This window comes from Lissotriton helveticus, chromosome 3_1 (assembly GCF_964261635.1).
Source record: "Lissotriton helveticus chromosome 3_1, aLisHel1.1, whole genome shotgun sequence".
Taxonomy (NCBI): Eukaryota; Metazoa; Chordata; class Amphibia; order Caudata; family Salamandridae; genus Lissotriton; species Lissotriton helveticus.
In genome coordinates this window covers 419,605,370-419,619,278 of record NC_136061.1, presented here as the reverse complement: position 1 = coordinate 419,619,278, position 13,909 = coordinate 419,605,370, and the positions used below count along the sequence as shown (strand labels likewise).

General features: G+C 40.8%; 1 protein-coding gene across 2 annotated transcripts in view; it reads right to left on the bottom strand.

The window, feature by feature from the left end:
• NBEAL1 (neurobeachin like 1) overlaps positions 1-11,816 on the bottom strand; it is a 1,045,477-nt gene extending 1,033,661 nt beyond the window's left edge. For both annotated transcript variants that reach the window (XM_078680248.1, XM_078680249.1), the window contains exons 1-2: positions 11,674-11,816; positions 6,468-6,918 (exon numbers count right to left, since the gene is read on the bottom strand). In XM_078680248.1, coding sequence (XP_078536374.1) covers positions 6,468-6,542 — 75 coding nt within the window. In that variant the 5' untranslated portion in view covers positions 6,543-6,918; positions 11,674-11,816. The remainder of the gene's footprint in view (positions 1-6,467; positions 6,919-11,673) is intronic.
• Positions 11,817-13,909: the final 2,093 nt, after the last annotated feature.

The following is a 13,909-nucleotide window of genomic DNA, read 5'->3' as shown; positions in this document are numbered from 1 at the left end:
GAGCACCAGTTGCATTACAGATGGGCACATTCATGTTTTTGTTAGGCACAGGGAGACTCAGTGATTTGCCCAGAATCACACAATGTTGAGTGTTGCTGCCTAGACTCAAACCCGGTTCCCCAGCTTCAAAGTCGACCGCTCTAAACTGTTAGGCATCAACCACTTGAAAATGGCACTCATTTTATGGATCTCTGAAGGACGAAAGGTTGGGATTCAAACCTTCGAGGTGCGGATCACAAAGGTGGATGGTGATAATTTAAGACTGGACTCAACTATATCGTAAACTGAAATATGATATTGCAACTACTCACCCATATAACGGCAGTACCTTTTTACTAGACCCCAAAAGGCTCAAGCTAATTACCCTTCAATTTACAGAGGATGTTCATGATTGCTTCAAATACTCTTTGGTGGCGAGGATGAATATCAATGGACGGAATGAAATTGGCTAAATGCAGTAGTAAATGGGGTTTGGTGAAGCTGAGGCTTCTTATTCTATAAAGTATGGAAATGCCCGAAAGTTAACAGTTTTGAAATGGGACATCCACATCAATGACAGAAGGTGCACTATGTAAATAGTACAACATAGACTAAGTCCCTGGAGAGCACATAAGAACACATTTGTTTTCTGCTGTGTATACTAGATGGGATGAAAAGACAAATATAGAACTTTTAAAGCACTTATATGTACTTTATAAAAAAGCTCTGAGTTGCTACTGGTTTTATCGGTCTGCATAAAAACAAAGTGTAGATGAAATAGGAAGATTTACTTTTCAACAGTTACAATGATAGCCACAAAAGTCGGGCTCTTGGATCTGGCATGAAAGGTGTCACCAGCAGCATGTCACAAGTGCTGGGTGGGGTAACTTCAGGGGGAAGCACATGACTTGTCAAAAAGTATTTATCATTTTGTTAAGTGCCAGTATGTCTCAGGATCCTAGTCAGGTTGATGGGACTGTTTTTCAGAAGCCGCTGGCAGTGAAGCTAATGGACCAGCAGGTAAGGCAAGCTATTGAGCCCGAGGCACCCTAGCAGCATGGGGTGTATTTATGTGTTGGAGGAACTTTTCTGCCAGAAACCAGATTGAGAGTCAGACAAGCAGGTTTCATCAACCACAACGCCTTCTGGATAACGTATAAATATTTCATTTGAAGGCCGTATGTCAGTGGAGAAAACGGAAACTCCCATTATCACTGATGTTAGTCAGGTCACATGATGTCATAGACACACTGTAGAAGAGGACAACATTATTTTACGTGAGCCCCCCCTTTTAAACAAAAAATCCCGTTTTTTCACTGATGTAATCTACCACCAAGCTGCTTCTAATTACAAAAAATCATGCACAATCCAAAGAAACAATGCAGGGAACTGGTAAGCCTTATTTCCCTGCAACAACTGTGGTTGGTACCAGGGCATTAATCCAGGCCATTCCCTGAAGAAGCTTGTATAGTTGCCCAGGAGATATCTTGCGGACGGTTTCAATAACTTGTGATGGTGAGCACACATCTTATACTAGATATCTATTTTGGTGGTTATATACATGAGATTGCGGCTCTTAAAGCTAAATTTCCTCTGCTTTTCTACTTTTTTCGGATTCTGTACATGTATTTCTTGACTGCCTGGTTATCCCTAGCCAACTGCCTTTTTGGTAATAAGTATAATTGTGGCAGCTGTACGTTTGACTACACGTCTGGCGAGAAACAGAAGTATTGTTGTAGAAAACATAATACAGCCTTCCACAAGAGTAGAACATTTAATATGCAAACAGAGATTGTACATAAGAGCACATTTCAGGAGAAGTGTTTTTAATCTTTCTTTGCTACATATTTTGAGGCATTATTAACCTTCAATCTCCATGTACAATCTCCTCTCTCTCGTGTGCGGAAATAGGTAAATTGCCAAGAAGCCGTTTTCACTAATTTCATAGTAGGACGACTCAATTATGGTCAAGGCACTTTAACAACAGTATGCCTGTGTGGTCTAAATTACATGCAATCACATCGCATACCCACCAGCTGCGTCTAATCACAGGATCAGACCAGCTAAACGATTTTGAGACTTCTAAACATTGGTGCTGCAACAATTTTCAGAGTGGGAGTGCTGGCATCAATGTTACATCACTGAAGGTGTCGGGATTGTGAAAAATCTAAGTGTCACCCGGTGAACAAACACACATACATATATATATATATATATATATATATATATATATATATATATATATATATATATATATATATATATATATATATACACACACACACACACACACATTATATATATATATATATATATATATATATAGATATATATTATACACACTTCAGGCCTGAAATCCTTTGCAGGAAAAACCAGAGTCGAAGCCCAATTGTCACGGTGCAGCATCAGTGTTTAATCAGCCGAGAAAACAAATACGCCCGACGCGTTTCGAGATCAGCCGATCTCTTGGTCACGGGTGGAGCTTGCCGGCACCATCAATCATTTAAAGGTACATTGCATACTAGTCACGTGATCATAGACATAGAGAAAGTAAAATACACTCTGTGTTTCCAATTCATAAATGAACAAATATATACAAGAGCGGAATTCAAAAATAAGCAAGTTGTCATTCATAGTCTGGCAAGATACGGTACAAAATTAAACGGGGTCCACAAACAAATTAATGCGTGTAAACGATGTCAGGCAAGTTGCCAAACCCAATTCATGTGCTAGTGCCACCATTGTATTAGTTACATACAATGGAGGAAATATTCATAACCAACAATGCTGCCCCAGTGGGTATGTCGTAAAAGTCCTTTGTCCCATGGAATGACTTCATATATAGCCCTAGTGGGCATAATCCTTCTGAGTTCCGTGAATCCTGAAAAAAAAAGGGGGGAAACACAACTGTATGTAACAAATCTTATTGAACTGATACGTGTACAGTTAAAACCAATTAAAACCTGAATTTCAAATGCCCAGGAAGCAACATCACATATATACATCCAAAATTAATAATTAAACTGAAACCTAAGTCTGTAGGTGAATGGCTAGTTCTTCTCCCAAATTATGTCCAACAGGCTGCATGGTATTGTACATTATGATATATCTTGACTCCAACTTTCTCAGTTCCAACCATCTGTTGCCGCCCCTCTCATTTGTCTCAACACTGTCCAACACATAAAATTTCATCAGATTAGGATTTTTGTTGTGTTTTTCTGCAAAATGTCTTGCTACGGGGTATTGTTGGTTGACATTCCTAATCGCTCTCTGGTGTTCTAGAATTCTGAGTTTCGCTTGTTTGGTAGTACACCCTATATAAAACTTCTTGCAGGGACACTATACAATGCAATACCATGCAGCCTGTTGGACATAATTTGGGAGAAGAACTAGCCATTCACCTACAGACTTAGGTTTCAGTTTAATTATTAATTTTGGATGTATATATGTGATGTTGCTTCCTGGGCATTTGAAATTCAGGTTTTAATTGGTTTTAACTGTACACGTATCAGTTCAATAAGATTTGTTACATACAGTTGTGTTTCCCCCTTTTTTTTTCAGGATTCACGGAACTCAGAAGGATTATGCCCACTAGGGCTATATATGAAGTCATTCCATGGGACAAAGGACTTTTACGACATACCCACTGGGGCAGCATTGTTGGTTATGAATATTTCCTCCATTGTATGTAACTAATACAATGGTGGCACTAGCACATGAATTGGGTTTGGCAACTTGCCTGACATCGTTTACACGCATTAATTTGTTTGTGGACCCCGTTTAATTTTGTACCGTATCTTGCCAGACTATGAATGACAACTTGCTTATTTTTGAATTCCGCTCTTGTATATATTTGTTCATTTATGAATTGGAAACACAGAGTGTATTTTACTTTCTCTATGTCTATGATCACGTGACTAGTATGCAATGTACCTTTAAATGATTGATGGTGCCGGCAAGCTCCACCCGTGACCAAGAGATCGGCTGATCTCGAAACGCGTCGGGCGTATTTGTTTTCTCGGCTGATTAAACACTGATGCTGCACCGTGACAATTGGGCTTCGACTCTGGTTTTTCCTGCAAAGGATTTCAGGCCTGAAGTGTGTATAATTGGAGGGGGTCGGCGAACCCCGTCGTGAGCCCGCCGCCCAAGCGGCTTAAGCACGCCAAACTTGTGTGTGGATATATATATATATATATATATATATATATATATATATATATATATATATATATATATATATATTATACATATATACACACACACCATCTCAAATGATGAGCATGTGAATTCGGCAGGAGAGTGGCATCGATATAGTATGTAGCTGTGGTGCGTTTTGGAGCATAAGGTCGCAAATATATTACTAAAGCATGGTGTGGTAACGCGCTATCATTTACAGAAGCCACATTTTCCATTTAATTTGCCTCACCATTTGCACTGACATGCAGTTTTACTGATAAAACGATGTAGCGTACAAATGATAAAATGTAGAAATCCATTTTTAGCAAATATTTACAATTTGCACATCACCAAGTAAAGTATCTTGAAATGTTTTCACTCTATTAAAATATGTTTCCTGTGCACTTCGAATTCCAAAACGTGTTTTGTGCTTTCCCATCAGCTGATATATTCTGAAATATCTGCACAGTTATTTTACAGATATAGAATTGTTGTGTTACACAAAAATGACATTCTACAGCCTTTCCTTTCACATTCCCTGTACCCTTAGTTCACTTAGCAAAATCCTCTCACAATCTTTTTATCTACATCTGCCGCCAGAGAAAGCAAGCACCAATCACCATGTTACAAGAATAAGCAGCCATGTGTTAGAAGACATAGCCTGACATTTTCTCTCTGTCTTGAAACGTACAGTAAATGTGACAAGATAAAAATAACATTAAAAGGCATAGTTCTTGTTCATGCACCTACTGATCCTGCTTAGTTAGTTATAGGGGTTTCTGCACTGCAGCACGCCTATGGGCTCTCAATGTTAATTTTCGGCAGTTTTATTAGAAATCGGAGTCTGCCATTAAGGTTTTTCGCATGAGCCGAGTGACATGTCTGAAATGTATGTGATGTACTTTTGTTACGCCCATCTCGCTAATGAAGCAAGTGTGCTGGTAATATTTTGCAACCTCGGAGTTTTGGCTTTGATGATACTCAATTATGGAGCCTCTGCTACTTACTTGCAAAATGGGGTGTGTGTAAAGACTCACGGACTCCTGTATATATTTGGGCAGTTCCCTTTTTAAGCATCGTGGTGCAAATGATGCCCTACCAGGATCTAGGTAGCACAATATTCAGCCACCACTGCAATTGGAGTACTCTCTCCCTAAACAAACTGACATTCTAACACTGTAAATGCAGAACATCGTCTCAGGTAGAGAAGTAGCAAACTGAGAGGCAGGCCAAGAACGAAAGTAAGGCAGTGTGTTAAGCGGGAGTTCAAGAAGCAAACAGTATACATTATAAAGTGATAAAAGCTAACTTTTATCAATGCATCAAGAACATTAAAAAACTATCAATACCTGCATCACCACCACTGCTGAACAGCACATATGTAGGGAAGCTAATAGAATACAACTGTCAAACAGAATCAAAGTTCCAACTTCACCTGTGTATTCAAAAATGCATTTAGTAAAAGAGTTTGATATATATCCTAAGCTTGGCTAGCCTCAGTGCTATCACTTAAATGGCATTCCAAAACTGTCCTAAAATCCTCACCAGAACCAACAAATAAATACAATAATTCTCTATCCAAGGTTGTATGGTCCATGGCACGTGATTTGGCACACCTGTGCTGAGAGGGGAAAGTATCAATCTACTGTATTCTACAGAGAGGACTAAGTATGGACTAGAACAAATATTCTATAGAGCAGGCAACGACAAACAAATCCAAATTCACATTCCCATCAAGGAGCTTTTATGAATTAACAATGAAATATTTGTACGGCACTGCATGCAGAAAACCACACCATGGGGTACATTTCTCAAAATGTTATGATAAGTGTATTGCCACCAGAAACACCTTTTATTTTATGAAAGCAGCACTGTTTAGTTATCTAATTAAGCATTTGCTTCGAGCTGCTTTGGGAGTACAGCAGATTAACAAAAACAATCAGGAGGCTTCAATTGAGTAAAATACAACCATCAGAAGCAGTCACCGATCTCTGTGAATAAATAAAAGACAATCTGCCAACCTCGAGGTCAACAAAGTGTAACAGACACGCAATGTGTAGTAGGTCGTTTTTTACACTGAAAGTCATCAGAACAACTAACTGTGCACAGAAATACGTCAAGAAACTTTTCAGCTAAGCAACAAAATAATAACACTATCAAAGAAGTACAGAAACATCATCACATCAATTGGTGATTTTGGGCTAATTTGACGTCCTTGCCCAAAACAAGGTTCCATGAAACAATATGTATGAAAAAAATCTAAAAGGAAATCAACAATCCTTCAGGATATCAAAAATGGTAACACTTACCTTGGCACAATAAAGCATCCAGAGTTCATAGAGCCTCTCGCTGGACGCCATATCTCCACCACGCCCTTTTCTCATAAATTTTCCTTAAGATCCAGGGGTCTTCATTTTGTTGTCTTCAGGCTTCTTTGGTTGGTTTATGATAAAGTCTTCCGAAAATCTCCCCAGTCAAGCAGAGGACGAACACAGACTGACCTCCCCCTCTCAATACACAATCCTGTCCCAAGGGAACCATTTAGGGTGGAGCAGAAACGCCCCCAAAGCAGACTGGGACTAGATAAGTTGAGTAGAAAAATCATTCAGGTTTTCAGCCACAGAACACTCAACCACGCAAGGAACTGAAATTGCTTATCATCTCCCAACGATACGAAAACTTTATCCAATAGAAAATGTTATTTTCACACAAGGAACCCAGTCGTGGTGGAAATCTCAGGATCTACATCTGATGATTTATCTAGAGGAAATAGAAATGACACCACAATTACATTGTGTAAAACGTCTGAATAAAACAAATACTCTTATGAATAATATCATAGTCTTCCCATGAGACTCTTGACAATGCAGTGTGAAGTCAAACCGGGACTGCATATTTTCATGCATATTTTGATAAACAAGGGTTTCAGAAAAAATCCTTCATAAAGAGGTGGTTTTAATGAACTTATTTTCACCCCAAGAAAACACCGTGGGTAGGACTATGTTGTGCTACCCAAACTGCTCAGAGGCCACAAGGCACACCAACACATTACATTAACCAACACGTAGTCTATCAATGAAGGATTTGTAGAGCACGACAAATCACCTGTGAGGGTTTCAAGGTACTAGAGAGTGTAAGCTGCTGTGTAGTGATCTGTTCATTCAAACAGCCAGGTCTTGAGTTCCCTCCTGAATTCATGGAGCGATGAGATGCAGGGGGAGGCCATTCCAAGTCTTGGACTCCAGCTGTGAGAAAGAGCGCCCTATGCAGTTTCCAAGGTAGATCCAGGGGGTGTCTGCAATGAAGAGGGGGTGGATTGCAGGTGTCTGGTCAGTCTGTGGAAGGCCATGTGTTTGATGATGTATGCTGGTCATTTGTCGTGCAGGGCCTTGTATGCGTGGGTCAACATCTTGGACTGACATCTCTTCCGAACCGTGGTGGTGGGGCAATGTAGTTTCTTGAGGTGTGGTGTGATGTGGGTCCCTTTGACAATCCTTGAGGGATGCTGCAGATGATCTTCTTGGTTTCCGAGCTGTACGCTGGGAGATGGATTCTCTAGTTCTTCCAGTGAGGTATGAGGAGATCCATTTGAGGGCATTTCCTTGGATTCTGTTGGGGTGGAGTTTGTTGATCAGGATGTGGCGAGAGACAGTGTCGAAGACAGCTGACCGGTCCCGTAGGATGAGGACTGCCGTTTTGTTGTGGCTGAGAAGGGTCCTGTAGTCGTGGGTGGCTGCAATCAGGACTGTTTCGGTGCTGTGGTTGGCATGGAATCCGGATTGAGAGGGGTCCAAGAGGTTATGTGTTCCATGTGTTCGGTGATTTGCTGATTAATGGCCTTTTCGAGAACCTTCACTGCGAAGGAGAGCAGGGAAAAGGGCCAGTAGTTATTCAGTTCTGCTGGGTCAGCAGTTTCACTTCACTTCAGCATGTTTCCAGTCCTCAGGGAAGGAGGACGAGGTGATGGAGATGTTCAGGACTTTCTTGAGTTTGTCACCAATCATTTTGCTTCCGAGGTTAAAGATGTGGTGGAGACATGGGTCATGGGGGCTCCTAAGTGGACGGTGTTCTTGATGGAGATTGTAGCTTGAGTTGTGAGTGGGTACCAGTGGGTTAGTGTTTGAAGGTGTGAGCAGGTTGATGCTGTCGGCAGCAGGGGTTGGGACTTGAAGTTTTCGTAGATGACTGAGGTGAGTGAGACAACAGAGTGTACATTGCAATCAAACAACATAACAAATTGTATTAAAGTATTGATAAGTCTTTACTCCGAAATTTCTCATGTTATGGGGGGATTAAAATATCAGGCAAGCCGCAGTGGTTTTGGAGAGATTAGGTATCTGAGAATATATCACATTCAATTCCTCATGCCCCCCCCACAACACCCTTACACATTTTACATACAGCATAATGTAAAACACTTAATAAATTAAAATGGCATAATAAACTTGGTCCAATCTCTGAATAAGTTCAGATTTATTTAAATAATGTTAGAAATAACAGAGTACAAAAATTGATTTGGGCAATCTTTTTAACGCCAATATCAACAGACAGCATTAAGACAAAATTATGAAATTACAACACATCTTTATGATACTAGCTATCGGTGCTAACATTTTAAAAGAAAGTTCTTGAATGTAACAGATGAAATAATATTTACTAAGTTCTATGCCTTTGCGTGACCAGTCCTAAATTAGACTATTAGGATAACACAGGTCTGGTATTACAATTAGTTGGTAGGGTACAACCTAGAAGCCTGGTAAAAATGTTTTTTGGTAAATGTATTGTTCAACAGATAAATGTAATTCAATTGTTTTGTGTATTGTAAAACGTGTGTATAGTATATGTGTAAATTCATGTTTTTGTACGGCAACGAGTAAAACCTCAGACTGTTTTATTCAAATTTACAAAGTGATGTAACTTGTATTGGACATAAAAAAGTATATACATCACCCAAGGATTAATTACCTTAGGGTGAGATTCTGCTCAAAATAAAGTGGCAGAATTTAACAGTGACCGGGTCCCTTATTTTTAATTATTGAGACGTTGTCCTACCCGGACACAGTGAAGGACACAACCCCACTCTTCTTATAAACATTTTAAAAGAGGCATCACAACTTGAGTCCATCTACTGTTCCTGTGGCAAATTTCCAAATATACTTATTCCATGGGTCTTTTGAAGGTGTGCTAAAAAATGCACAGTAGGCTACAAACTCCAGCATAACACAAAGCACTGTTCAAGCAGGCATAGAATGGAACTAAATGATTAAAACATTATGGTTGACTTAAAATATCCATATACCTTTAAGATTTGGTCACTTATCGCACCACCTGCCGCTGTGCCAAGAGAGAAACAAACACTGCCAGAAACAATAATTCTGGCTTTTTTGTAGCAGTACATATAAACACAGGCATTCACAAATGTTTTATACGCATATTGCATGCAAAAATTCTGTTTACTACAGTGAAGCCTGCCCTACTGGTTTTGCCAGGGCATGGAAAAACGAACAGAAAGGATTACTTCCTGCATATTGTGCACACAGTAGATAAAGAACTGAATGTGACAAACAGTGTTATGCTTCGGTACTTTTCGAATTTAAAATAATCCCTGGTGTATTATAATGGAAGCAGTTGCTGGAAGGTGGAATACTACAAAGTAGCCAATAGCATGAGGGGGAGACTAACACCCCTCTGGGGAGAGCCAACGCCCGCAATATGTATAGTTGAAATAACTGGTTCCTGAGATCTGCATGGTCAAGCTAGATCTATAAAAAAAAAGCCACACACAAAAGGCAACCTCTGTATAATACACATAATGACATTTTTGAAGTTATGAGGGAATTCCCCCACGGGCCACAGTGGGTCCATGAAGGATGGCACTGAGAAGGAAGCTCCAAGGCGATTAAAAAAAAAAACATGTCATAACCTTCTTGAAGGCATGCGCTGCGTGGACGGCAGTCACTGTACATCTTGTGACACTACCCGCACAAATACCTAAGCTTTCTGCCACACATTCACAGTCTACGAACAGGTAAAGAATGTCTCAACTGGTCATGAGCTCTGCCGTTTACAACTGCCCTTTCCTATGCTGGAGAGCGAAGGTTAAATGTCAAAATATAGGTCGCTTCAAAATAGTAATAACCGCACCAACAATATCTGGTAACACTAAAAGAGGAGGATCGCAATAGGAAATACACATTTAAAAACTCACAAGCCGCTGGATCCGACTACTCTTTCAATCCCATCATTCCGAACAAAATACTACATGGCTTTTAAAAGAACTACGATTGAGTGGTGACTTACTATTAAAGATAAAACTCAACAAACCACATTCGCATTCAGACTGAAAGGCAGATCAGCCTATCTGGTGGTAGGACAAGTGTGGGTCCCACATGCCAATAATGAAAGGTTCACGAGTCGTACGCTAGTATGGGAGGGGGTCACAAATGCCATGATTTCATCATTAGTAAGACAAAGGATAGGCTACAGCAGGGGAGGTCAGTCGAATGAACAATACAAAGAAGTTAACCGAGGATAAATATGGAGATACGCTCCGTAGTTTGATTCCCAAAACAATGTTGATGTTTTAACAGCATGCCTATTGCCCCGATCCAAACCTCCTGTGTCCTAGGCATTTAAATAATAGCAGATCTAATGGCTGCACTTGCTTCTAGACCCCGCCTCTTGTGCAACTAAGCTCCCCATAATACTCTGTAATACGGAAAAACTCTTCGGAATGCGAGTTTCAAACTACTGTAAATGTTGCCAAAAGTACTAATATTATGATACTAACGCTGCGATTCTTTTTATATCACGTGATTACAGCGAGTTATAGAAACTACAAATAGACGTGTGTTCTTACGGCTAGTGTAGGGCTAGCAGAGAATGACAGATGATAACATGACATATGTACTTATTCGCGTGCTCTTTATGCCGCTCACGTACATATACATAAATACAGAACGTTATGTAACTTCTACTTATAGGAGCGGCTATAAGAATAACATAACTACAGAAACTTTAAAAAATGAACAACTTAAATAAAGCAATGACAAATCAGTTTGCTGGAGGAAATGCGCAATGAACTGGATAGGATGAGTGTGCTTGGTAGGGATGGTACAGAAGACAAGTTGGGTAAAGCAACAGGTGATGGACACAGAGTGAAAGGGCTCGGCTAGGTGCAGGGTCTGAGGGCTGGACAGAAAGTAGGCAAAAGAGGCAGGCACGCGCTGGAAGAAGGTTAGGTATTTGAGGTGAGCACACAAGATAGGAGTATTTGAGTTCGGCACGGGGAGCTTAGTGTTGTTGTTCTTCTTGTCAGGGGCACACGAGAGATTATGGACCAGGGTCACGGTTTGTTTTCTCTTTTCTGACACGTCGCGGACGGTGAAGCGCGTCAAGTCCCAGGTCCCCTGGGATGAAGGGTGGGTCTGACTGTTCCCCAGCATCCTCTCATTTCCTCCTTTGGGTCCCAACCGAACCCCCGCCCTACAACCACTACTGTAGAGTTGTACTCACCCCTCTACACAGCTGTGTGCCGGGGGCTCAGGTCGCAGAAGCTCCGCTGCGGGACTCCCGCTGCCTGCTCCTCCTGGCTTGGCGATGGGGCTGGGTTAGGAGGAGCGGGGACGCGTGCGCGTAACCCAGCACCAGCTGGCTATGGAAAGGCTAGCGCCGTGCACGCACCAGCCTACTCCTCCCCGACTACATTCCTGGACACGCTCGGCCAACTCCCTGCGGCTGACAGCGCTGCCCGGGGACGGTATAGCCACTTAGGCTTAGGGGACAGCCGTGTCAACCTGCCACTTTAAAAAGGGAAGGGATTTATGCTTGATACGAGACTAATGTTTCGCAAACAACTTCACAAAATAACCATAAAATGACAAGTTTTTTTTATTCAAACTGTTACATGTGCTAGTGCAACCATAGTATTATCAGGTTTGATTGACATGTCTGTATTTATTGTGTTTGTTGATAATGTACCCGTCACGAATTGAGTGAAAAAAGAATACCCCCAGAGTTCCGAAATTCCTAGATTTTTAAAACAAGTAGGCACTTTTCAAGAGGACACATACGTCATGATGATGAGCCTCACTAAAAGCTCAAAAAAGCCACTTTTTAGAGGAACGTTATTGTCGAAACAGTTTAATGAAGGAGTATCAAAGACGTAATTTACTCAAAAATAGAGTTTTTGGTTCCTCTGAGTATTTTTATATTTTCAAAAGTTTCCTAATTTTCTTTTTTTCGCCAAAATTAACGGATGGTTATTTCTCTGTAAGACAGTTATTACAAACAGATGAGGTATGAGCCTACACACGCACTTCAAATAATTACGGCAGTACCCTATTAATACCATCTTATTAAAAAGGTATGCTCTTAAAGATGGCCGCTCTCATAGCAAACGTAAACCACAGATGTGTAACCTATCCGCTGACAGCCCTTCTCATTTCCGTGTTCAACTGCGAGTAGCTTGAGTGTCTCGCCTCGTTCTGAAACCTGGGTGGGGAGGGAAGAAATAAGAAGTAGCCCTCTTGATTGGTTTAGAAGTGACAGCTCCGGCATGCCCCTTGAGGAATAAAAACGTGAACGAACAAGCTGCCAGCGCACACTCTGATAATAGCCCCCAGGACCAAACGTCACCCTAGCTACTGCACGTTTGTACACGGAAGGCCTTAAAGAAATCTACTAGAATACGATTTATTGCTGTAGAATATAAGATGAATACGCAAAAGACCCCGACACACGAATGTAATACTTTCCAGGATTAGAACCAATTTACGCATAGCTTCCAAGTTTTCTGATTGCTTATGTGTCGCTTTCGATGTTTTTTGTGTGACATTTCGAATGACCATTTGATTGACACTTTAGCATGCGAGGAACAAAGTAGTTAAGTTCATGTAACGAGATACGTTTCTGAAATTAACCATGTTTATGCGACGTGAATCTTAATAAACAGCCTCAAAATAACATTATCTACGTGTCAATCAGGACAAAAATTATCACATAGCAAGAAATTGGCTTTTTCTTTACTGTAATATTACTCCATTACTTTTTAGCTGGGCTATTAAAAGAAATTGGCTTATTAGTTGAGAGGAATGGAAAGACCACTCAAATAATAACCACACTCCTTGTCATGGTGGGCCACAAAAGTCACTAAATAAATATCTGTGTTTAACCCTCAGGTACTTTGTCACAAAAGCAGTCAGGCTTAACTTTGAGGCAATGTGTAAAGTATTTGTGCAGCACTCAAACAGTAATATAGTGAAAACACTACACAAGAACCATCCCAAACCAATTTAGAAATAAAGATTAACATTTAATAAATAAAATGACACCAAAACATAAACATTCTAATCAGCGGAACTGGAAGTATGAGTTTTTAAAGTTTTAGGTAAAAATAGTTACTAAGAACAGAAAGTGGCACTCTAGTTGCAGCGGTGGGCGGCTCAGGTAAGCGCGGTGGGGTGGTGCGGGGCAGGGCGCGGCAGGGGGAAGCCGACAGACGACGGACTAGGTATTATTTATTTATTTAATTACACCTATTCCATCATCTGACGACTTCCCCCCTCTCACCTCACCCTGCCACAACACGTTTACCTGTGCCGGCCGCTGCTGTTTAGTTGCTCTGGACTTAAGGAATGTCACAAGTTCATGCCTGCTGTAATGGAAGGCAGTCCGAATACAGGGACCGCCTTTGTTCTGCTGAAGAGTTACCTATTTAAGTCTGCGCAGAGTTGCGGACTTGACCTATTGT